General features: G+C 39.5%; 1 protein-coding gene and 1 pseudogene across 1 annotated transcript; both read right to left on the reverse strand.

Annotated features, from left to right (window-relative positions):
• Positions 1-1,069: 1,069 nt before the first annotated feature.
• LOC141590541 (protein FAR1-RELATED SEQUENCE 5-like) lies at positions 1,070-2,700 on the reverse strand. The gene is made up of 3 exons (XM_074411123.1): positions 1,826-2,700; positions 1,377-1,554; positions 1,070-1,138 (listed from the first exon to the last, which is right to left on the reverse strand). The coding sequence occupies exons 1-3, from the start codon at positions 2,698-2,700 to the stop codon at positions 1,070-1,072; spliced, it is 1,122 nt and encodes a 373-aa protein (XP_074267224.1).
• A 4,660-nt stretch (positions 2,701-7,360) lies between these two features.
• LOC141590542 (uncharacterized) lies at positions 7,361-18,686 on the reverse strand (annotated as a pseudogene).
• Positions 18,687-25,285: the final 6,599 nt, after the last annotated feature.

Below are 25,285 nucleotides of genomic sequence, written 5' to 3' on the forward strand. Positions count from 1 at the left end.
TCCCTTCGCACACTCACACACTCCTCACGCACCACCTAGCCACCACGACAACCACCAGACCTGACCCCCACTTCGTCCCCACCACCAGCAACCACCACCAGCCTGGTCGACTGCCGCCGGCGAGTCGAACCAGGGCTGGCATTTGGCCTGGTTCACCGCGCATCAACACCAACACCCACTGTTTTCCTTTTTACCACCACCGCAACCAACACCCATACCCCTGACAACCACCACGCCCTTGCTCGCCGTCAGACCACGAACACAGACAACCTAGCACCACCTTGTCGACCTCCCCCTAGTCGACGGTGGCACCACCCCAAAGCTACCCCTCTAAACTCGCCTGAAACCTATACCCAAACCCGTCTGACCACCCCTGTCGACAACACCTCCTGCCGCCTATTCCACCGCCTAAAACCCACCTAACCACCACCAATAGGGACGACTCCAATCACCCATTACCACTACCCCGTCACCAAACACCAGTACCCCCTCCCTGAGTCACGACAACACAAACAAAGACCCGACAGAAAACGAAAACGAAAGAGAAAGTTGCACCCATACCTTTTTCCGCCACCTCCACAGCCACCAGGGTTCACTATGGTCGTCGACTAACACCCTAAGGCCCTCCTTGCTGCTCTGAAAACACCCACACTCACTCTCCCTTCCTCGATTTGTGTGATTGATGGGGAATGTGCCGCTCAAAGATGATAGGCGGGTGAGGGAGTGAGGTTTTTAGGGTTAGGGTAGAATTAGGTTAAACTTAGGTAAAAAGGTTAATTGGGTCATGGGTAAATGGGCTTGGGTCAACGGGTAGATGGGTATGTGTAGAAAAAGGAATTAGGTGACGTGATTCGTTCAATTAACCCGTCTTAACAAGTTTACGATAACTCGATCTTACGATATCAATACGACTAAACAATTGCTCGACTCGATGAACAATATAAAATACGGGGTATTACACGCGATCTCCTCCTCCACTTTCAATTTCAAGGCTTCCTCAATTTTCTTTGCAAACTGACTTAAAGTAGTCCTCCCATTGACATAACTTTTGAAATACCGGTTTTGTTGCTCACTCCTCTGCGTCGACGACATCCCAGCACAAAATATCCCACGCCAATATGCGGGGACCCAACTCTCCCTGATCAAATACGACTCTATCACCCACGGACATTTTTCAATACCATATTTACGAACCATTTCCTTCCATGCTATCACAAAATCATGCACCTCCAAACTGTCGTGAACTGCTAAATTAAGGTCACTTGAGATATCGTTCCAAAGTGGATGTTTTCCCAGATTTTTACCAGCATTTTTCAATATGTGCCAAAGGCAGAGCCTGTGGTGAGTGTTGGGGAAGATTTTTTTAATTGCATTACCAATTGCTCTTTCCTGGTCATCAATATAACTGATGGAGCTTTACCCATGCATTCTAAAAACTTGGCAAAAACCCACTCAAAACTTTCTTCATAATCACGCGTAACCAAAGCACAAGCAAAAACAATTGAATTCCCATGTTGATTCACCCCTATGAAAGGGGAAAAAGGCATGCGATACCTGCAACACCATGATTTATTCTATCAGATTAATGATATACTACAAAACTTATACTTACATAACCAAACAAATAAAATCACTAATCATAATAATTTCTATAGTACAATTAAATTGGTAATTTTAATTTTATGAATTCTTGAAGCACCGTAAAACACTCCTACTCTTACATAACCAAACAAACAAATACGATTAATCAAAATAAAATTTTAACATAGATAAATTGAGATATAACGCCTTACATATTCGTCAAGAAAGTTGTATCGTATGTCACAGCGTCTCCGTAAGATTTAAACATAGCTCGGCAGCGTGAATCACACCAAAAACATTCATTGGAGCCTCAAAATCATTGAGCTCAATTGCATAGAAATAATTAGGATCCTCCTCTTTCATCTTCTCAAAATATGCCTTCAATTCTTTAGCATCGCCATCTATGACGCTACGTCTTCGTTCTTGATTGATGGCGTTTCGACTATCACTAAACTTAAAGCCAAGGTTCTCATGACCTCCCCCCTCCAAGGCCAACGACTTGTAATTATTTAATATTGAAATACCAGCAGCATCATTGATCATTCTCTTCTTTTTGAAGTAGTCATTTATATGTCTAAACCCAACAAATAACCGACTTTTTTTAGGATCCATCTCATGGTTGTGCTCTAAATGGCATTGCGTTATCTTCACTACGTCTTCATCGTCGAAATAACGGGACTCAATGTAAACATTGCAGGCATCCTTGGTTTTAGCAGCATGACCACAACAAAGCCTTAATCTTTCATACATATGATACCGCGGTTCATTCTTAAAAGAACCTTTTTTTGAAACACCGTCTTCCTTGTACTTTTTAAAGAGTTTATTAGTGCGAATGTACCATGAAAACCCCTTCTTATATGCGTATGAATGGGCGAAAGCTGCGAGTTCTTCAGATGACTTGTAAGCCAAACCTACAACAGGTTCAACAATGTTGTCGTTCTCAGCAGCAGTAACAACGGTGTCATCATCATCCACTGGACCGTCGCCATACAACTCGACATACTCTTTCATTAAATCAACATCGCCGTTATATTCTGCTTCACCGTTGCCTTTTGTTTCTGCTGCTCGTGAACATTCACCTTCTACATACAAGTTATTGAAATCAAAATCAAGCGCCATTTAATCAAATGTTGAACGAGTATTTTTTTTTTTGGTGTAGATGTTCAACGAGTATTAAAAAATAAGGTTTCCAAAATTTTAATCACTGTATTTTTTTTGTTCTAGTATAAGTTACTGTATTTAAGTAATGAAAATAATAACAGAGATAAAGTGTCAATTAAAAAGATTAGATTAAAAATAAGTGTTGTTAATTATAAAGATTAGATTAAAAATAAGTGTTGTTAATTATAAAGATTAGATTAAAATAAGTGTTGTTAATTATGGAGATTAGATTAAAATAAGTGTTAATTAATCTTGGGGTTATTCCCAATACTACTCCCGCCAAAACCCAAATAATCCCTCTCATTTTTCCCTCCAACTTTCCCTCCAAACAAAAAAAGAATCTTTGACTCACCTTTACACGTGGCGAGCGTTGATTGGCCCGTGTACCAAGGCCTGGTACACGCCGTGTATTCCTAGCATCTTTGAAAAAAGTCAGACATTAAAGTGTCATTGTTTAGCGTTTTTGTAGAATTGTAGAGTATTTTTTTCACAATTTTGTTGCACCTAACAAATTTGGCTTATGTTTATCCATACGTCAATCTCATGTCAAATGATCATCGTATTTATATTATTTACGGTACATACTACGGAGTTGTTTCTAATTTATACTCCCTCTTATTCACCATTTTCTTCCCTATTTCCTTTTACGGATTATTCACGTTTTCTTCCTTATTTCCTTTTTTGGGTTGATTTGCGTGGTCCAAATTCAATAGTATGTGGGGTAGTATGTTTTATGTGGTCCAAATTCAATTTCTTATTTCTTGTGCAAAAAAGAAGGGGGAAGAAAATGGTGAATAGGAGGGAGTATTCCGTAATTTTTTGTTTCTTCGTCATGTCTGCTTATACCTCTATTTCTTTTCAGCATATTTTCTTTGTTAGAATCATTCAACATACTCCTTGATCTATTTCTTATGAACGCGTTTGTAGGAATTATGACTGATAACACAATCATAATTCATACTTCCTAGTCTCTATTTTCTTCCCCTTGTTTATAGACACAAGATTTAAGGAAAACAATAAAATAGGAGTAAAAAGGTTAGGTGGTGTTCCGGGTATAATTTCGGAGCAGTGTTTTGTGACCACGTAAGCTTGTGGAATGATGTCGTTGCTTGTCTCTTCCTTTCGCTCTCTCCTGTAAATATGAACAAACTGAGGGCTCGGCTTGGTACCGAGCGTACTCACTCCGACGTTCAAGTCAGTAAACTTAAAGAGATTAAGTTGTGTGTTACTTGGCGTAATATATTGTAGAGAGATGAGGGAGTTTATACCAGATTAGTGAATTGTGAGATGAATTGTCGATTATTGGATCGTTTTCTCAATGAGGATTGAGGAGTATTTATAGACTTTCACCTTTTGTCACGTAGTGGCCAAGTGGCCAAGTGGCAGAGCAGGTGGAAAGACCGTTCTACCCTCGGCCGGGACCCATGGCGGCCGGCCGGCCTGGCCGACTCCATGCCGAGGGGACCGGATGTGAGTACGCGGATATGCCTCCCGGTGGCTAGATGCCTAGCCGAGACCCAGTAATGAGGCCGACAGCTGCGTCGGTTAATCTAATACGTTAACTTCTTCTCTTTTGGCTTTGACCTTGCTCAATATGTTGACTCGGTCGGCGGTGCGAAATATGCCCCATCAATTTGCCCCAGCGTAGTCTATGCCGTGGTATGGACCTTCGATGAGTGTTGAGCGTATTCTGCGCAAGTTGAACTTCTTCTCCGGCTTCTTCTTCCTCGGCTTGGTTCTGTTTAGGCCGTACCATATCCCCCCTCCACATGGATGTGTAATGGACATCAAATGTGGAAAAGAAAATGGCGCTGGCCGAGACCAAGGTTGAGGGCCGTGTGATTTTGATTGCCCGTCTGCACGGGCCGCTTCTCCAATTGGCGATCAATAAGAACAGCGGCCGGCGACGGTTGATCTACAAAAAATTCAGACAAAGCATCCATGTCAACATTCATTGACATGTCAGAGAGCCTGTCATCAGGAATGCCTAAAGAACCGGCTAAATCCGAGCCGTGGGTTAGATCCGTACCAGTCTTGACCTTCGTGGATAGAGGGCCGGCTTAGTCATTCTTTTTCCCGGCCTCGGTAACAGCGGCAGCATGCATTGTTTCTTTTCTCTTCTTTGAAGGAGGAGGACCCTCCACAACGGTGACCTCCTCTTCAACATCGACGACGACCACCTGCTCCTTTTGGATTACGGGGATTGAAGACTGAGCCGGAGTTGACGTCGTCGCCGCCGTAGACGTTGTCTTTGGTCTCCGGCGCGGCACGTTACCGGCAATCTGCGCCTGAGCCGCCGTCACATCCAGTGCCTTCAACTGCTGCTCCATAAGCTCGTTTGGGGCCGGTCTACGATCACGTGGCAAGGCCTTAGGATGCAACTCAACAACTCTCCCGTTCTCGTCAAGTCCCAACCTCTTGAGGACGGAGACAGGCAGTTCCGGGCCAAATCGATCTGCAAAAGAAACGAAGCAGGAGTTAAGCAAAAGAAATAAACCAAGGTTCAAAAACAGAAACATAAAAAGCAAAGATGGGCCTCATACCGACCCCACTCACCCTGGCTGAGGTATTCTGCACCCGCTGACCGAGTCAACATATTGAGCAAGGTCAAAGCCAAAAGACAGCAAGTCAACGTATTAGACGACCCTAACCGCGCGACTGTCGGCTGTCACTGGGTCTCGGCTAGGCATCTAGCCAGCCGGGAGGCATATCCGCGTACTCACATCCAGTCCCCTCGGCATGGAGTCAGCCAGGCCAGCCAGCCTGCCATGGGTCCCTCGGCCGAGGGTAGAACAGTCTTTCCACCTGCTCTGCCACTTGACCACTACATGACAAAAGGTGAAAGTCTATAAATACTCCTCAATCCTCATTGAGAAAACGATCCAATAATCGACAATTCATCCAAAAACTCACTATTAATCTGGTATAAACTCCCTTATCTCTCAACAATATATTTCGCCAAGTAACACACAACTTAATCTCTTTAAGTTTACTGACTTGAGCGTCGGAGTGAATACGCTCGGTACCAAGCCGAGCCCTCAGTTTGTTCATCTTTACAGGAGAGAGCGAAAGGAAGAGACAAGCAACGACATCATTCCACAAGCTTACGTGGTCACAAAACACTGCTCCGAAACTACACCCGGAACAGGTGGGTTTGGTGATAAGAGAGAGGAATGAATAATTAGGAGTTAAATAAGGAATTGTGAGGTCAAAAGAGTAAAAGTTTCCAAAAATAAGAAAGTGAAAGAAAACCTGAATAATCCGTTTAAGAAAATAAAGAAAAAAATAGTGAATACGAGGGAGTATATTATAAAAGATAACTGTATAAGTACGATTTGCGAGCAAATAAAGTTTGTAGAAGCTAATATTGATAATGAAAGAGAGAAATGAAATAGTCTTATCTTAATTGTCTTTTTGAAATTGTCATGGCATGATCTTAATCACTATCCTAAAGTTGACTAACTTATGGAGCTAAAATGTTGTGAGAACGGAAGAATTTCCCATTATTATTGGGGTGCATCGAAGTTCCGCACTTAGTTCTTTTCTCTTTGCCATAGTTATGGATGAATTGACGAGGGGTAATCTTCAGGACGACATCCCTTGGTATATGATGTTTGCGGATGATATTGTGTTGATTGATGAGACGAAATATGGGGTTGAGAGAAAGTTGAAATTGTGGAGGTGTTAAATCATGCAAATGGGCCTGGGCCTTGCCCGATGAAATTGAAGTTTGGGTTTATTCCGAAAAGAAGAAAGGATGAAGAAAAAGCATTCAAGACTCAAGCCCCTCATTCATCAGCTCCGCCACTCGCATATCATGGGCCGCCTCTTCCCTAGGCGAGATAACACGTCTTGACTGGGTTCCCGTAATCCAAGGGTCAACCCAAACAAGCGTAGTCTGGCCATCTCTAATTCTCTTACGAATACCCACATGCAATTCCTTCCGAGCTTCCCATATACTCCGCTATGTGTAACTAGGATTGTACAATATCAGCCTCCATAAAAAATGTTATGCGGGAAATACTGCCCCTTCAACAGCAGCAAGCAGCAACCTATTTAAAAGAGTTGGCGCACAACTCGCACCGTGATATTAACCGGAGGCAGTATAACAGTTTTACAAAGTATCGTGGCTCCAATACAAAAAATTGTGTTTTCCATACCATCGAGTAACTGATTCAAGAGTCGGTTGATCCAAGATAGAACTCCGGTGCTGCAACTCCTAGCCTTAATAGTTGAATCTTGGTAATCTTAAGTGGTTCAGTGGTTGGTTACATGGAACCGCAAAAGCACTCTTTCGGAAATCCGAATCTTTCTCAGCAGAGTTGGCACGGACAGCAATCATCCGTCAGAAAACTGGATACAAGGATTTATACAACACAAATCATAAACAAACCAGCGATCAATCAAATGTGTACCCCGTACCAAAATAGATAACAATCTCAAACGGAATCGTAAGCACTTGGAACTGGTTTGCTGGATACATCATAATTCAAACGGAGCAGAGAAGCACGATGATATTGAAATTAATAAAAGGTTGTACTGTGTGTGTTTATAGGCTCGTTGGAGGGGGTCACTAAGGGATTGTCACTTAAATTATGAGAGGTCTTACGCTAAAATAAAAAAATGTCGAGATAGCACCTGAAACTTGGTACTGTAAATTGAAGTCACTCATTGCGGAACTTGTAGTCGTGAGTAGGGCTGTTAATGAGATTCTACAACCCTTGCAGTCAGCAGAACTGCTATAAGAAAAAACGTATTTACGCCGTTAATAGAACTACACAACCAACAATTTCAAAATAAGATGACTATTGAATTTACGAAAATATAATCAAATCTACAAAATTAAGGTTGCCACTTGCTAGTCATCGCCACCAGAAGCTTTCAGCTTCTTCCATCTATATGCCGCAGCCTCCAACATCTTCAGATTGGCTGTCTGGGTATCCTCTGGGAAGAGGTAGTCAACGTACTCCTCAAACCTGTACAAATTTCTAAATATTTAGGACAATTTTGAACAGATTCAGCAAACAACATTCATTATAACTTTGAGTTTTATAAAGCATCAACTCCTCCTCATCAGGTCCGCAATTGCAAATTCATCTATGACCTAGTGCAACTAAATATAACTCCATTCCAAAATTTATTCTCCCCATTTCACTTTGGTAGTCAACTGATATTAACTTTGAGCATTAATTTCTCCACATACAAGTAGAGAACTAGAGATGTATACAATGTAAAATTGTCGTGTTATTCATCAAAACAAATGTTTTTCTATTATCATTTTTTAACATTTGTGAACTATTGTATATTGTTAGAAAATATCGGTCAAAGTCGAGTACTGTAGATGGAATGGAGGGAGTCACAGCATAAAAATGAAATCAATCCAGGCCAGCATAGGACAGAATTACAGAAAGTAGAATTGTGCCCTCTAACATAAAAATGGGTAAATAGCGGAAATTAGAGGACATACCCAGCTGGACCATCCTCTGTTACCAGAGGGCGCCGCCTCTTGAGTTTCTTAGGCATTTTAGCCTGAACCAAAGCGACATTTCCAAGCTCACCAAATTCTCTCTCCATGTCCAGCCACTCTTCCAAGAGTATGACCCTCTCCTCTTTCAGCTCAGGAGCTGAAACCCTGAAATGACTGATAGCTCTTTCATAAACACCTGATGCGTGCATAGACAAGAATATTATCAGAATCGTCCAGAAGGTTACAAAAATAATGTGCCTTAATTCGCTCAAAAGGTGACGCTCGGGGAGTTTACAATAAAGACAGTACTTGAGACAAACAAACAAAAGGACACAAAAGAATGGCGTTATTCATGCCATAATAGTGGTGTCAGAAAATTCTAACAAACACTACGTCTTGGTCGAGTGGCTATATCTAGAAGCCTAGAACTACTATAAAACACATGAACAACTCAAGGTAAGCAAAACTACTATAGCAATGTATTCCTACACTACATAATAGATGAAAAAACTACAAATGATTCCAGGTAACCAGTTACTTACATCTAGCACGTTGAACACACAGTTTCTTTTTTCCAAAATGACGTTCCTGAAAGTCGTCCTCTGGCATATCTGAGGCCCCACTATCCCCCATGGCAGTAGCTTCGAACTCTGCATAACTAATCCACACCTTCAAGTGCTTGGTTCGGTCAAGCAGTCTCTCATATAGAGCTCTGGTGTTTTCATATTCACCCTCTGATATCTCAAAATCAATATATGCCTGTTACAAAGCCTCGGTGTTATTACCAATCCAGACATTTAATCATGTACACATCAGATCATCAAGAACGTTTGATTGCAGCTAATCACTAATGCAAAACAACATACTATCAATCATTTTGGAGACTAATTAAAGCCATACTATTAACCGATGAACGAATTTGATAAAGTGAAGAGGAAGGGAAGTGTCGATTGTAGGTTTCTACATTACTTTTTTACACTAAATGTTTTTCACTATTCATCAGAAAATATACTTCAACTATTGTCTCTTCTTAAAATATTAAATTTTGTAACAGTACATCAATTATTTGCCAAAGTTCGGGGTGTTATAGTTGGTATTTGCTGGATTCAAATCCAACACCGCACTAAGAGAACATATTGTGTGAGGCCCTATACCAACAACAGTTTACTGATGATTAATAGTTTTGTTATGTATTTATGTTTTTTTTTTTTTTTTTGTTCAGAATTAGGAAGGGGGAAAAATCAAATTCGAAAAATAGGCTCCCATACTCACCTGCCACACCAACTCTGGCCTATCCAATGCAGGTTGAGCAATGGCAAGTTCATAGATTGACCTTGCTCTATCCATCTCATAAAAAGATCTCTCTAGCTCAGCATATTTAGTCCATGCATAGCAGTTTCCTGGCGACCAATCTAGATACTTCTCGTACAACTTTCGACACCGGTCTATGTTTCCTAATTGCAATTCTATTTCAATGTACTTCTGGAAAATCTGTCAAGCCAAGAGAAATTGTTAGAAACAGCCAAGGATAGCATTAATTTCCCAGCTAAATGGTCAGATTTGAGTATTTGACCTTATCCCTTGGAGCCATTCCAATAGCATTTCCCAATATCTGCCGTGCACCATTGAGGACCAATTGCCGTATCTCAAACTGAGCTGCCAGCAGCCACACCTTTCCGAAGGAGAATTTGCCATGGGGAATTAACTTTAGGCATTCCCTAAAAAATTACAAAAGCATATGTTAGACTGTTGCTACCTAAAGGTACAAATGACTTGAAATATGATAAACCAGAAATTTAAGCTTTAAAATGCCAAACAGATAATCCTTTCAAGGTAAAAAAAAAAGGGCTCAAAATGAGATGGGGGGGAAGTTGATGACCATGAAACAGATGATGCACGGTGAACACTTTTATACAGAAGTTATATAGCAAAATGAAACTGCCAGAAAAAGAAAGAAGAAGCAGATGAGAAGATTATGGTCGACTGATCAATTGAATCTGCCTAAACAAACGTGGCTTCTACGGTTCTACCTGATCAGAGAAATGAAGATTAAGAGTACAAATATGCAAGGTGTTATTCCAGATTTTCATGAAAAAAAATGTGTAAGAAAATGGACACATGCATGGCATTATAGTGAATGGAAGCAATAAAAAGAGAAATTTAAGAAAGAAAAACAGATAAAAACAATATAAAAAATGGCAAATGTGACATTTAAATATTGTACCTGTACACTTCTCTTGTTCGTTCTATATCTTGAGCCTCAAGTTCTTCAAACAAAGCATAGTTGATCCTAAAAATCATTCAGGAGAAGTGAGAATCAACAACACAATCAAACAGAAGTAGGTTATATTCAAGTTTCTACGGTTATATTCAAGTTTCTACATCAAAGCAACTTAAACAAATCAGGGACAACCGACAACAGAATTCCAAGTTTTCAAGCATGTTTAAATGATCTTAACTGAAATCCACAAACACAACTAAGTTCAAACCAAATAGACCCTGTTGCAAACTACTAACACGCTGAAATAAATCAATTTATTGTTAAGTTATACAGTTGGCGTAAAATTTTAGGACCGCGCCCTGATGAACACTGTCCCGTAATCTATCAATGCATGACTGTGATCTGTGGCACATGAGCACATATAATCAAGAGGAACATGATTGCTATCAAATTACAAAACACCAATTCTTACCATAAGTAGATGTATCGTTGCCAATATCGCTTCTCTTCAGCTGGAGGAACATTTGCAATCGCCCTCTCGTATACTTCCCGAACTCTCTCTTTAATTCCCACGCTTTCCTCTAATCGAATGTACTCAAACCAATTGTCATAGTTAAGGGGGTTCTTTTTAACCTCAGCCTCATACTGAAACCTTCTTTTCCCCACAACAGCATCATCAATGCCCTCCTTATCCCCATATTGTTTCTCAAATGCAACAAGCTTCTTATAAACCATCTCAGCTCGTCCTTTTGGTATATGAACCAACGCAAACTTATAGATACATCTAGCACGCTCTATCTCCTTGCATTTTTCTTCAAACTCAGCAAACGCCACAAACAGCTGCTCAGCATCTTCATCATCTGTGAAGAGGTCAACCGCTCGCTCATAGCAATTTCTTGCTTTAGCAATATCCCCGTTTTTCATCTCAAATTTTGCAAATCGAACCCACGACCCAATTTTTAGGTGACACAGCACAAACCTCTCGTATATTACCCTGGCACGATCAACCTCATTGTAGCGTAACTCAAACTTGATGAAGGACAGCCACCCTTGCTCATCAGGCTGCCATTGCATCCATCTCTCAAATACCTGCCTAGCGCCAGCCACATTGCCAAGCATTTCCTCCATATGTATATATTTATACCACAACTGATCTATCCTAGGCAACAACGAGACAACACGATCCCACAAATTCCGAGCGTGGTTCACATTTCCGTTCTTCATCTCCATTTCAACGTACTTCAGCCACAATGTGTGATTTCTAGAATTAACCTCCACAGCCCTCTCCCAAACAGACCGGGCACGCTCTAAGTCCATCTGTGATTCCTCCCATTTGGCATACTTAACCCACTCCCCACCATTCCCTCTCATTCTACGAACTGCATCTTCAAACCCCTTACGCTTACTAAGACGATAGTCAGCAAGTTCGCTGGAATCGAGAATCTTCTGCTTGGGTGTGTGGATTTCAACCTCCTGTCGCTCACGCGCCTCCCTCAAGATTTGCTCCGAAGTAATCTGGATAGAAGCGAGTCTTATTCTTGACCCTCGTCACCCGTGGAAGCCCCCCTCGCTTTCTTTCATTGTAACGTACCCTAGTTTTGGATCAGACTCCTTGTCAGTACCCGTTGTCACTTTTTGTTTTCCCCTCAAAATACCAAACTCTGACGAAAACCTAAAAAAGCGAGACGACAACTCGAGATTAGCTCAATTTACGCACGGGAAGTATATCGTCTTTAAGCCTATATTTTTAACAAAGTACCGCAGAAAGAATTTTACACATAACATAAACAACCAGGGAAAAAAATAATATCCCTCTGTCCTAGTCATTTGTTTACCTATTTCATTTTTGGATGTCCCAGTCAATTGTTTACCTTTCTATTTTGGGAATGCCTTTAATAGACAATTTGATACTCCAAACTCAATTTGGTGCACTTGTCATCCAATAATTGGCCCATTTCTCTTTTCTTGATCTTTGTGTCAAAACCAAAGGTAAAAAAAATGATCGGGACGGAGTAAGTAACCAATCATTTGATACGATAATATACTTAATCACAGTGGTGGAGCTAGGGGGGCTAGCAGGAGCCCTCGCCCCCCTTGGCGGTTGAAATTTTCAAAGTTTTTAGTTAAATTCTCCAAAAAAAATCAGGTGTACCGTATATTATTACTCATCCCCCCGCCCCCTAAAATTTTTCGCCCCCTAAGCTCAAATCCTGGCTCCGTCACTGCTAGTTAATCAAGTGATAACCTACGTTACTCCGGGTTTCCAACACTTTACTATGGTCGTGTATTGCGTGTACGACACTTTAACACTTCATTTAAGACGGAAAACATTAAAAACTTGACACAAAATAACAGAATTACGAAGCAACAACACAAGATTAGCGTAAATTTATAAGCTATTGAACGAGGGCTACAGCTATAAAGACAATTGAAATTTGAAAGCTACAATTTTCCCCCAACATAGAAGATAAAGAGTATAATAATCTAGGGTAGTGCATAATTATAATTAAAGAAAAAAAAAAGAGAAAGGGATGAAATCAAAAACCTGAAATTGATTTGGGTGAGGTTGTTATGAATTCTGGAAACAACAGAGAAAGAACGATTGCCGCGCACATACCCATCTTATATAAGGTCTCCGTATGTCGGTCTAAACAAAAGTAATTGGTTGATAATGAGAAGATGAAGCTCCATAAAATAAAATTCATATGATTTTGTAATTTACGTGAATTGCAAAAAAAGTTGTTTGGTTGGTATATGGTAACTCAATTTATGTGGGAAGTTCCCTTTGGTAAGGACTTCCTATATTATGTAGGAATTGGGTAATCAAATAAGACCTTATTTTTTGCATTTTCTAGGAATTTCCAATTCACATGAATTTGGAAGGCAATCAAATAACTTTAAGTATTGTACTATTCGTGACAAGCTGAAGATGGATATTATCCATTTCACAATAAGGCAAGTGGAAGGGCAAGTGAGAAGGAAATGGAGCACCCTATGGATAGTGTCACTTGCATATTGTGAGAGGGGCACAGCTTGTGACGGATAGTGTCCGTCTTTAATGAGAATTTGTGTTATTCAAATCAGTTGGTCTTGCTTTCGACTATTAAAAAACAAGTTATCATAAGGTGTAACACTGGCTGTATTACTCGGGTTACATTAGTCACGTATACCGTTTGAAACTTCAGACGAAAAATTATCGTCTGAAACAAGAATTTGTGAATTCAAATATAAGTCAAATAAGAACACGTAATTTTTATTTTTATTTTTATTTTGTTTTCCGGTGTAATTCAATTTAGTTCGCATTCGAGTTGAATAGGATCATCAGAGCAGTAAAGATTTCCCTCATGAGTTTTAACACGATTGCATTCTCAGGAATGAATAGGGGAGTGATATGTGAGGTGCATTTTCCATGTTTGATACGAGAGTAATTATTCACCTCCCGAATCTATTACCCTCATGAAGGGTAATTACATTACTCACCCTCCCCTCTAGGTAATGATTAAGGGGTAAAACATCTTCTTAGTAATCATTACTCTTATGTATGTCAAACCTATTATTAAAGAACTCATTACCCCACTAATTAATTTTCCTAGTAATTATCACGCAAATAAAATTTACCCCCTAATTATTCCATGAATTCCAGGCAAGCCCTAAGAAAGCCCTAAGAATAAGATTATTTATGGATCTTGAGACAAGACTCACGTGAGTTTTAAGACAAGACTCAATCAAGACCCTCAATAATCTACCTAAGTCTTGACAAAGTCTTAAGTTGAGTCAACTTAACCCCACCTTTTTATAATTCAAGACTCGACTTAAGACTTTATAAGAGTCTTGACTCTTGACCCCACCTTTTTATAATGACAACTAATAAAAGACTAACATGTGTTAAAACATTAATGTTTTCTTTTTTTATCTAGAACCCCATAAGAAAAGTGTAGTGGAAAATAGAGTCTGAGGTAAATCTGAGGGATAATGTATAAAGTCTGAGGGGAATCTGAGGTGGATCTGAACAATAAAATAATACTCCCTCCATTTTTTAATATATGACGTTTTGCTTTTTCGAGGCGAACCTTTGACTTTAATATTTACAAAAATATATTTGGTAAAAAATTATAAAAATTATACCATTAAATTCCTTATGAAAAATTCTTTCACATGAGTATACATATCACTATATTTAATCATATAATTTGAGAGATATTGAAGAGAGAAGTGTGTGTCTCGAAATGTGAGAAAGTCATATATAGAAAAATAGAGGGAGTAGTAAGTAAGTAGAAAAATGATGTGATAGAGTTTTAAGACTTTGGTCAGTCTGACCAATAATTATACCCTAATTAAATTAGAACAACCTTTTATTAGATTAATTAAATGCTCATGGATAGCACAAATCAATTTATAAGGCAATCTAAATTTAATTCCATAGATTAAGGTAATAAAAAGAAGTCAAATGGTAAGTAATTCTAAATAGCTTCTAAATGAGTAAAAGTCAAGAAGTCAAATTATGAACTAGAGTATATGAATATCATCAGAGTTTTTATCTTGTACGGAGTACTTTGCATTTACTTAAGCAAAAATAAGAACGTTAAGAATGTTGGGCTAATTTAAACTTGATGAAATTAAAGGGGTCTAATTGCGCAAAGGGTAAACTAAATTTTTAGGTCAACTTGCTACTTTGCCCATTAGATATTGACTCATGATGATGTGTCATGCTTTGAGTGACACAATTCTTATAATTATGGTTTGACTCTTATTCAAGATTTTATTTACTTTTGCGGCGTATTTGAAATTCCATGACTTGTTTTTTTTTACACCATCTATATTCTTTATCAGAACAAATCGATTAAGCGGAAATGCCATTAAAGGAGCTTCAAAGTGATGTAAACTGAAGCAAGGAAGAAGAAAGAATAAGGAAGAAGAATTGTGAATATTCTAGAAACTTGTAGAAACAAGAGCTAAATAAAATGGAGGAAATTGTATTGATTTGTCTGATAATTACAACCACGAGTGGTATTTATATACAATGGGTTAGCTTCCTCTATAAGCTTCTCTAACAAACTACAACTACCTAGCAACACAAATTGACAGTTGTACATCACTAACTATACTCAAGTTGGGACTGGGGTAAGAGAGCCAAGACCCAACTTGGAACAAAGAAACTTGTGTTGTTGTTCACCAAGACCTTTGGTTAGGATATCTGCTAGTTTCAAATGAGTGCTGACATGTGATGTAGCAATGAAATCAGCTTACACCTTATCACAAACATAGTGACAATCGATATTTAAGTGCTTCGTCCGTTCATGAAAGACGGGATTGGCTGCTATGTGCTTTGCTGCATAATTATCACAAAATAACTGAATTGGAAGAGGAATTTGAACTTTGAGATCATTGAGCAATCCTCCCAACCATTCAAGTTCACTGGTTGCTACACTCATACTACGATACTCCGATTCAGCTGAGGATTTAGATATTGTTTTTTGTTTTTTTTTTGTTTTCCAAGTAATCAAAGACCTGCCTAAAAAAGCACAATAACCTACAAGTGAGCGAGCAGTAAAGGGACAGTTACCCCAATCTGCATCAGAGTATCCTTGTAATACCAAGTCTAAAGTAGAGGAGTAATGAAGGCCATAATCAATTGTACCCTTAAGATACTTGACCACATGGATGACAGCATTGTAATGAGGAAAACGAGGTTCACTGAGGAATTGACTGAGCAGCTGCACAGAAAATGAAATGTCTGGTCTTGTAAGGTTAAGATAAAGTAACCTGCCTATCAGACGTCTGTATGATTCTGCATCAGGATACAGGTCATTGTGATCCGTTGATAGTTTCATTCCCTTAGGAAAAGGAATCAGACAAGGAGTACAATCCAATAAGCCCATATCCTTTACCAAATCATGAATATATTTTCGTTGATTGAGTATAAGGCCTCGGTGATTTCTTGCAATTTCTAACCCTAGAAAATATCTCAAATAACCAAGATTTTTGATAGTGAATTGAGAGTTCAGAGCTTGTTTTATTTGAGAAATGAAGGCAGAATTAGAGCCAGTGATGAGAAGATTATCAACATAGACTAAGATTATTGTGAAGTCACAAGGAGTTTCTTTGGTGAAGAGAGAATAATCACGTTTGGATTGAGCAAAACCAAGATGTTTAGTTAGAAACCTTGACAATTCAACATTCCATTGTCTACTTGCCTGTTTAAGACCATATAATGATCGTTTGAGCTTACAAACTTGTCCCTTAGCAGCCTTGTCATACCCTGGAGGAGGAACCATATACACAACCTCGTCTAAATAACCATGCAAAAAGGCATTGTTAATATCTAATTGATGTAGAGCCCAATGTCTAGCTGCTGCTAAGGCCAAGATAGGTCTAACTGTAGCAAACTTAGCAACCGGAGAAAAGGTGTGTTTAAAGTCTTTGCCCTCTATTTGATTATATCCCTTTGCTACTAGTCGTGCCTTAAATCGTTCAACACTTCCATCTGGTCTGAATTTGGTTTTGTATACCCATTTGTTACCTATGGCAGTGTGTCCAGGTGGAAGATCAGTGATCTCCCAAGTCTCATTACTCTCAAGAGCATCTAATTCAAGTTGCATTGCCTTCACATATCTTTCATCCTTTACAGCTTCTTTATAAGTGTGAGGTTCAGATACTGACAGGACACTTGCTAGAGAAGCCTGGTAATCATGGCTATAGGCATGCAAATCACAAAGAGTTAGAGAAGAAGTCATGTTGGCTGTATTAGAAGAAGGAAGACCTGTTGCAGAAGGAAGAACAAATCCATGTAACCTGGAAGATAAGACTTTATTTCTGACAGGTCTAGTGGAAATGGCATCACTTGTGTCATCAACTGAGCTTGAGTGAGAATCAGAAGATATATGGGATACTGCAAACTGAAAGAATCAATGTAACACCCCGTATTTTTACCAATCCTTTATAAATCATTCTTGTTTTACGTTTTATTTCGTTATGATTTTAAAACTACTAGACCCCCTTTCGAAGGATGGACAAAATTTCACATTTTTATTTTTTCTAAAATCACTCCGTTCTAACCCTCTTCTCTAAAAAAAAAATTCATCTTATTTAAGTTATTTTTATTAGCCGTGTTAAACATTTTCATCTCAACTTCAGACGGGCATAATTCTTTTGTTATTTAACTTATTATCGAGCGTTTTTATATACGTTTTGAAGAGAAGAATGAGAGGCAATGTAACAGAAGGAACCGGAGCCAAAATTTAACATCAAGTGGACTAGATTTAGCGACAAAGCCAAATGTCACATGAGACTCTATATATCTGAGTCGATGTTAGTGCGCTAATAATAAGCTGAACCATTTTCAAAAGATATTGTCTTTATAAAAGTTATAAACACTATTTTATCAAGTTCAGAATAACTAATATGCAACATTTTAAAATATGTTATTAATAAGTCTTTTATTAACTCGAGATCAATGTACGTACCTTAATACTACGTTTTTTTTGTTAGTGTATGTTTTTTTCTCGGAGAGTACAATAATATATTAAAGGTTGTTATTGTTTCTATAATACGATTATTATCAACTCGTGATCGAACCTAGTTATTTAGATAGTCGAGTCTCGTTTTGTCAGTTACTGATAAAGATATTGTTACTACTTAATCTTGGTGTAATTATTTGCTTTCCATATTGTAACTTTGTAATCTTTCTCTTTAGGTAATCGTATATAGTTTGCTTGTTAGCCAAGCTCTTACACGGCTGCTAGGTTAGGTTTAGTTCCGTCTCATAGCTCTAGTATATATATCGTTGTATCTCGTTCATTATAATTATGCAATACAGTTAATGTTCCAAAGCCTTTCTATTCTTTACATGGTATCAGAGCTTTTCGATCTCCCACATATAATCTCCCTGTTTTTTTTTCCCGTCATCCATGGCACCCACAGACCAGCTTATCCCCAACACGGCTGATCCCACCACCCCCTTCGTGCTTGTCAATCTTGCAAGCTGCGATAAACTCACCCCGCTCACATACTTACCATGGATGATACAAATCGAATCCCTCCTCTATGGATATGATCTCTTAAAGTACCTCGATGGCTCGTTTCCCTGCCCCCCGAAACCATAGAAAACACCACCACCAAGAAAATTGAACCCAACCCCAAGTATGTCACCTGGAAAAGGCAAGACAAACTGCTTTTTGGAGCTCTTGTCGGTACAATTTCGACTGACATCGCTTCTCTTATCATCCGCGCTTCCTCGTCTCGTGAAGCATGGACCATCCTAGCCTCGACCTATGCCAATCCTTCCCGTGGCCATATCCTTCAAATTAAAGACCGTCTTGACAATCTCTCTAAAGGCACCAATACCGTAACCGAATATATGCAAGCCGTGAAAGTCTGCACGGACAAGCTATATATCCTTGGCAAGCCCATGGATAATGAAGATATTATAGCCAAAATCCTCAAAGGTCTTGATTACAAGACATTCCAACCCGTCATAGAAGCTGTCAAAGCCCGTGATACTCCTATATCCTTTGAATCTCTTCATGAAAAATTGATCAATCATGAACTCTCCTTACCCAACTTTCCTTCCAATCCTGAATTCCCTGCCTCTGTCCATGCTTCCACCTTTCGTTCCAACTACAACAACCGCAATCAGACTAAAACCTACACCCAACCACCTCTCCTGCCTACCCCAAACTCGAACTCCATCACCAACACTCCCTTCAAAGGTAAGTGCCAATGGTGCCATATCATTGGTCACTTTCTCGAAAATTGCCCCACCTTCAAACGCCTCTATCCCAACATTGTTGTCCCACCTTATATCCCACCCAATCGTAACCAACGTCCACCACAAGCCCCCAAAACTTACACGGCATCCACCTCTACCCAACAGTCCCCTACCACATATTTGCTTGACAGTGGAGCAACGCACCATGTGACGAATGACCTCAACACACTCGCTCTTCACTCTCCTTATGATGGGTCTGATGAGTTAGTGATAGGAGATGGATCCTTGCTTCCTATTGCCAATATTGGTTCTTTCTCTATTCTTTCCTCTTCCTTTAAATTTCAGTTTAACAACGTTCTTCATGTTCCCTCAATTTCGCGCAATATTCTCTCTATTTCGCAATTTTGTCGTGACAATGATGCTATCTTTGAACTTACCTATGATTCTTTTTCTGTCAAGGCACGCTCAACGGGCACCATCCTTCTCCACGGACACAGTAGAGACGGCGTCTATGAATGGCGCCCTCAACCTCCTTCTCTCCATCACAGTCACTCCTCCACGTCCTTGGCCTGGCACCATCGCTTTGGACATCCCGCTTCGCCTATCATTCAACAAATTAGTCGTCTATTTCCTATTAATGCATCTTTACTTCCAAGTGAGCATTGTAATTCTTGCTTGATTAATAAAAGTCACAAATTGCCTTTTCATACTTCTACTCTTACTTCATCATCTCCCCTTGAATTACTCTTCTCTGATGTATGGACATCCCCCGTTTTATCGTATGATGGTTACAAATATTATGTTATCTTTGTCGATCATTATACAAAATACACGTGGTTATATCCGTTAAAACGAAAATCTGACACCGCCCTTACCTTTCAACGTTTCAAAGCCCTTGTGGAAAATTTTTTCAATAAATCCATCCTTCAAATCTATTCTGATAACGGTGGTGAATATCTTAAGCTTACACCCGAGCTTTTCAATAACGGCATTTCTCATCTTACATCGCCTCCGCATACTCCCGAACACAATGGCTATGCGGAGCGACGACACCGTCATATTGTTGAGACTGCTCTCTCCCTTCTGTCACACGCCTCTCTACCCCAAACTTTCTGGCCTCACGCTACCTCCACTGCCACCTATATCATCAATCGTATGCCTACTCCTACGCTTTCCAACATATCCCCGTTCCAAAAACTCTTCAATAAACCACCCAATTACTCTAAATTGCGGAGCTTTGGTTGCTTATGTTATCCATGGCTCCGACCTTATGTTGCGCACAAACTCATGCCCAAATCTGTCCCTTGCATATTCGTCGGATATTCCCCAACCCAAAGTGCCTTTCACTGTTTGGATCCTACCACCAATAAAATTTACACATCACGCCATGTCAAATTCGTCGAAAACGATTTCCCTTATCCTCGTTTTCACTCATCCATTATTGTCTCTCAACTCACACCTTCTCAATGGTGTGAGTTCACTGTTCCCATTCTCTCTGATACGCCATCCCCACCACCAGTGGACAACCCACCTGAAACTTCTTCCCCTTCCTCTCCTACGGCCAATACCCCTGTCGACCCAGTGGTATCCTCCTCCCCTGTTTCTGAACCCGCACCTACCTCCTTTGCTTCTTCCTCTACTGCTTCGACTCCAATCCCGCCTCCTTCATCCTCTCCCTCCCCTCCCCCTCCTCCTCCCCCGCCTCCACCCCCTTCTACCCGCACCGTTGTTACTAGGCTCACTAATGATATACGTAAGCCGAACCCCAAATACGCCAAAACTGCTACTCTCACTTCCTCCTTTACTCCTTCCACCTTTAAACAAGCTCAAACGCATTCCCATTGGCAAGCTGCTATGGTTGATGAGTACACTGCCCTTGTCAACAATGGTACATGGCAACTTGTTCCTCCCTCTTCCACTTACAATGTTATTGGTTGTAAGTGGGTGTATCGTAACAAATATAATCCCGACAATTCCATTCAAAAGTATAAAGCTCGCCTTGTTGCAAAAGGCTTCAATCAGCGGCAAGGCATCGATTATTACGACACCTTCAGTCCCGTCGTTAAACCCACTACAGTCCGCTTAATGCTCACTCTCGCCACATCTTTCTCCTGGCCCCTCCGTCAACTTGATATCAATAACGCTTTCCTCCAAGGCACGCTCACTGAAACCGTATATATGTCACAACCTCCAGGTTTTGTTGACTCGTCTTTTCCTTCTCATGTCTGTCAGCTTCGTAAGGCCATCTATGGACTCAAACAAGCTCCCCGAGCTTGGTATAATGAGCTCAAGTCGTTCTTGCTAGCGTATGGCTTCCGTCCTTCTATCTCTGATTCGTCTCTTTTTATCTTTGCACGTCATAACTCTACTCTTTATTTACTTGTCTACGTCGACGATATTATCGTTACTGGTTCCTCCTTATCGCTCCTCGACTCCTTTATTTCTTCTATTTCTTCACGGTTTTCCCTCAAGGATCTTGGTCCCCTCTCCTATTTCTTGGGTGTTGAGGTCACTCCCGTCTCCACTGGTCTCCTCCTTACTCAAACCAAGTATATCCATGATTTGTTAACCCGCCACAAGATGCTGGATGCCAAACCCGTACCCACGCCCCAAGCCACTTACCCACCCCTGCTTAGTAGCCACGGCTCCTCTATCTCCAATGTGACACCCTTATATATATAGCGTTAATTAAACATGTAAATTCTACAGAAAAACTGACAGGATATGTTTGTAATTGGTTCAACTAGACAAAACCTGTAATTTTTAAAACTTTTCTAAACCATTCACAAACATTTCCAAGAGGAGGGTGCCAAAACCTGCAAATACTAACAAACTAATTTACATAACTATGCTAAAGCTGCGAGAATAAAGTGATACAAACCAAAGAAAAAGAGGGAGACATATGTCCCTTCAAAATATAAACACAACCAAAAGTTTAAAGGTTTACTACAAAAATAGCCAAACTAAGTCCAAGGTTCTTTTGCTCACTAGCTCGTCCGTGTACCCCATCTAATCATCATCAACCCACAATCGCATTTTATACAAACACGAAAGCCACAATTCAGTGGGGAGTAACTTCGAGTCCTCCCAGCCACGAAATGTCATATTTAATGTAACATGTAGTGTAACATGTAAACAACATGATAAATAATTTAATTATCAAGTATTCTAACATATGAACACTAAACTGACCAAATTAAACTATCATGTGAATCATATAACAAATAGTAATCCAAACTTTATCAATTGTAACCGGCTTACATCTCACCTATTACAATTCATAAAATCACCACACAAGAAAGGGCAATATATCAAAGACAGGCATAAGTTCTTAGCACGGTCAATAGTCACTCTGTAACTCGAGTCTATACCACGAGGTAGGGAAGGTAATCGAACCGGTATCTTGGCTCAGAGGTTCTATCAAAACATGGCCAAGACACAACACAACCCTAGCCTAAAATCTGCGCAGACCTAGACATGCGGATACACACCACCGCACCCAAGACCCACAATTTTTCTAAAACAAAGTGAGTACCCTAAGGAGTCCACCGAAGGGTGGGCTAGTACTTAAGCTGACCACTTACCCTCAAAATAAGTAACGAGGTCATTGTAACGCCCCACCTTTTAAAATAGTCATTATAAATACAAAAAGGGGTGTACAAACTGTACCATACATATTTATACAGTGGAAACTTACAAAGTGGTAAGAAAAGAGCATATTTTACATAGACGTTACTGCCGTACTTTCCCTAAAGAAAAATACAAGGCTAATTTTTCAAAAAGGTACAAGTTTGTCTTATTACATAATTTCCCAAAAAGTAACAGTCAACGTTGTCACAACTCACCCCTCCGCATTCCCAGCACAGAAACCTGAAAAGAAATATAAACATAACGGGATCAGCCAACCACAGGCTGAGTATGACTCCAATTCCCTCCACCGGCCTTATGTCATATTCTTTATTCAATATGAATTTTCCTTTATTATCATTAATCACCCAAAACAATAACTTAACGGATACAGCATTCCCTGCCAGGGACCAACCAGCTATCACAAAAACGTTAAATGACTATCATACCAACAGGATATATATATATATTCCTATCACATTAAAAGTCGGTCTACCATTATTGAAGAGAATAGACATTACGGAGTATACTCCCACCGGGTCTAGCTAAGACCCACCTCCTTGTACACAAGCTAAATAATTTTTCTCCATGGGCCAACGCCCTCAGTTTATATATTGAGCCAACGCTCGTAGGGCCAACGCCCCTGGAGCCAACGCCCCTCAGTTTATATATATGGAACCAACGCTCCTGGAGCTATTGCTCCTGGGGCAAACGCCCCTCATGTGTACACAGGGTAGATAATAATGTCATCCCAATCCAATAATCGTATCCCGAATGCTACAATTGGCCAATTATAAATTTCCTAAGAAAAAGATACGATCATACTTTGAATTACATTTCACATGTACGTACGTCTATATAATTGAATGGCACACACGTTAATGGAGTATATTTTAGAAGTTACAACGCACTAGCATCAAACATGTGATCGTAAATTGAAAACCAGTGTAGAGTCCAGAACAATGGAAGTACGACTCCAACAAAAATTCATTAAATCATGAAACCAAAAACCTCATGACTAAATAATTTCAGAATTTGACTTTTACAAGGTGGTCCATATAAAGATCAGTTTCAGTAGAGATGGTTTTTGGTTCAAGGGGATTAAAATTCTGACAGAAATCATAATACAACACAAGATCTACAGTCCAAAGGCTATAATTAATTATTGACAATATCATTCTACTACGGCTATATAAGACGGTAAATAAATAATTTTAACGACAACAACCAACTTATAACAGTCATATATTCATAAGACGGTAACTAATATAACATGTGAGCAGTATAACCATCATAAGATAAAATTAACACTAAAACTAATATAAACTGATTATTTCTAATCTTTTATTTCAAGGTAAATAAAGGTAAATAATTACTTATATCGACAAAGGGTCCCGAAATCATACCTTAAGAGGTATATAAGATATCCGATGAAAACCAACACCCTTTGTTTTTGCTTACTATACTCTCGTTTACGTTAAAAAGATGAGAAAATTGATTTCCTTCAAATATTTTTTTTTTTTTTTTTTTATATATAAATATAAAGTAAACGGTGGAATAAATGGGGAGATGACACCCACCCAAGCATTAGGTGAGTCACTCCCTCTCACGTGTAAAATTCTAGTTTTTTTTTTTTTTTTTTTTTTTTAAAAAAAAATCACATACAAAGAAATTTTACGGTTACGATAAAAACTAGTCTCACCTCATATATCCCTAGTAAACTTCTTAAAACGAGCCGTTTTTACTTACATAGAAATATATAGGTACTAAATTAGTCTATAAAATCTATAATAGTTCCACTCTTTATATAAATATAATATAACCTATAATTATTATATTCGGGTTATTACATTATACCCTCCTAAAAAGAAGTTTCGTCCCGAAACTTAACATACCATATCTATTGAAACAGCTGGGGATACTTGCTTCTCATTTCTAGCTCAGTTTCCCATGTTGCTTCGGTATTATCATGGTGCGACCATAGAATTTTAACCATTGGAATAACTTTGTTACGAAGAACCTTCTCTTTTTGATCCAATATTTGGACTGGTTGCTCCTCGTAAGTAAGATTTTCTCTGACTTGTATCGGTGGCATCTTGATAACATGACTGGCGTCAGGAATATACTTTCTTAAAAGTGAAACGTGAAACACGTCATGGATCCTTGATAGTTCAACGGGCAGATAAAGTCGATATGCTAAATCCCCAATTCTTTCCCTTATTTCAAATGGTCCTATGTACCTTGGACTTAGCTTCCTCTGCTTCCCGAATCTTATTATTCCTTTGGTAGGTGACACTTTAAGAAACACAAAATCGCCCTCCCGAAATTCTAATACTCGTCTTTCCAAGTCAGCATAGCTCTTTTGTCGACTTTGTGACGTCCGCATTCTTTCTCGTATAAGTCTTACTTTATCTGTGGTCTCTTGGATCAGATCAGGTCCGATGATTCTGGATTCATCAATGTCACTCCAACATAATGGCGTTCTGCACTTTTGTCCATATAAAGCCTCATAGGGTGCCAT

This window comes from Silene latifolia, chromosome 7 (genome assembly GCF_048544455.1).
Source record: "Silene latifolia isolate original U9 population chromosome 7, ASM4854445v1, whole genome shotgun sequence".
Classification (NCBI taxonomy): domain Eukaryota; kingdom Viridiplantae; phylum Streptophyta; class Magnoliopsida; order Caryophyllales; family Caryophyllaceae; genus Silene; species Silene latifolia.

Excerpts from the sequence above, each read along its gene's own strand:
- LOC141590541 (XM_074411123.1), bottom strand. The coding sequence starts at position 2,700 with ATGGCGCTTGATTTTGATTTCAATAACTTGTATGTAGAAGGTGAATGT. Across the intron at positions 1,555-1,825 it reads TTAAATCTTACGGAGACGCT|GTATCGCATGCCTTTTTCCC; the intron begins GTGACATACGAT and ends ATGGTGTTGCAG. Across the intron at positions 1,139-1,376 it reads TGACCAGGAAAGAGCAATTG|GGAGAGTTGGGTCCCCGCAT; the intron begins GTAATGCAATTA and ends GTATTTGATCAG.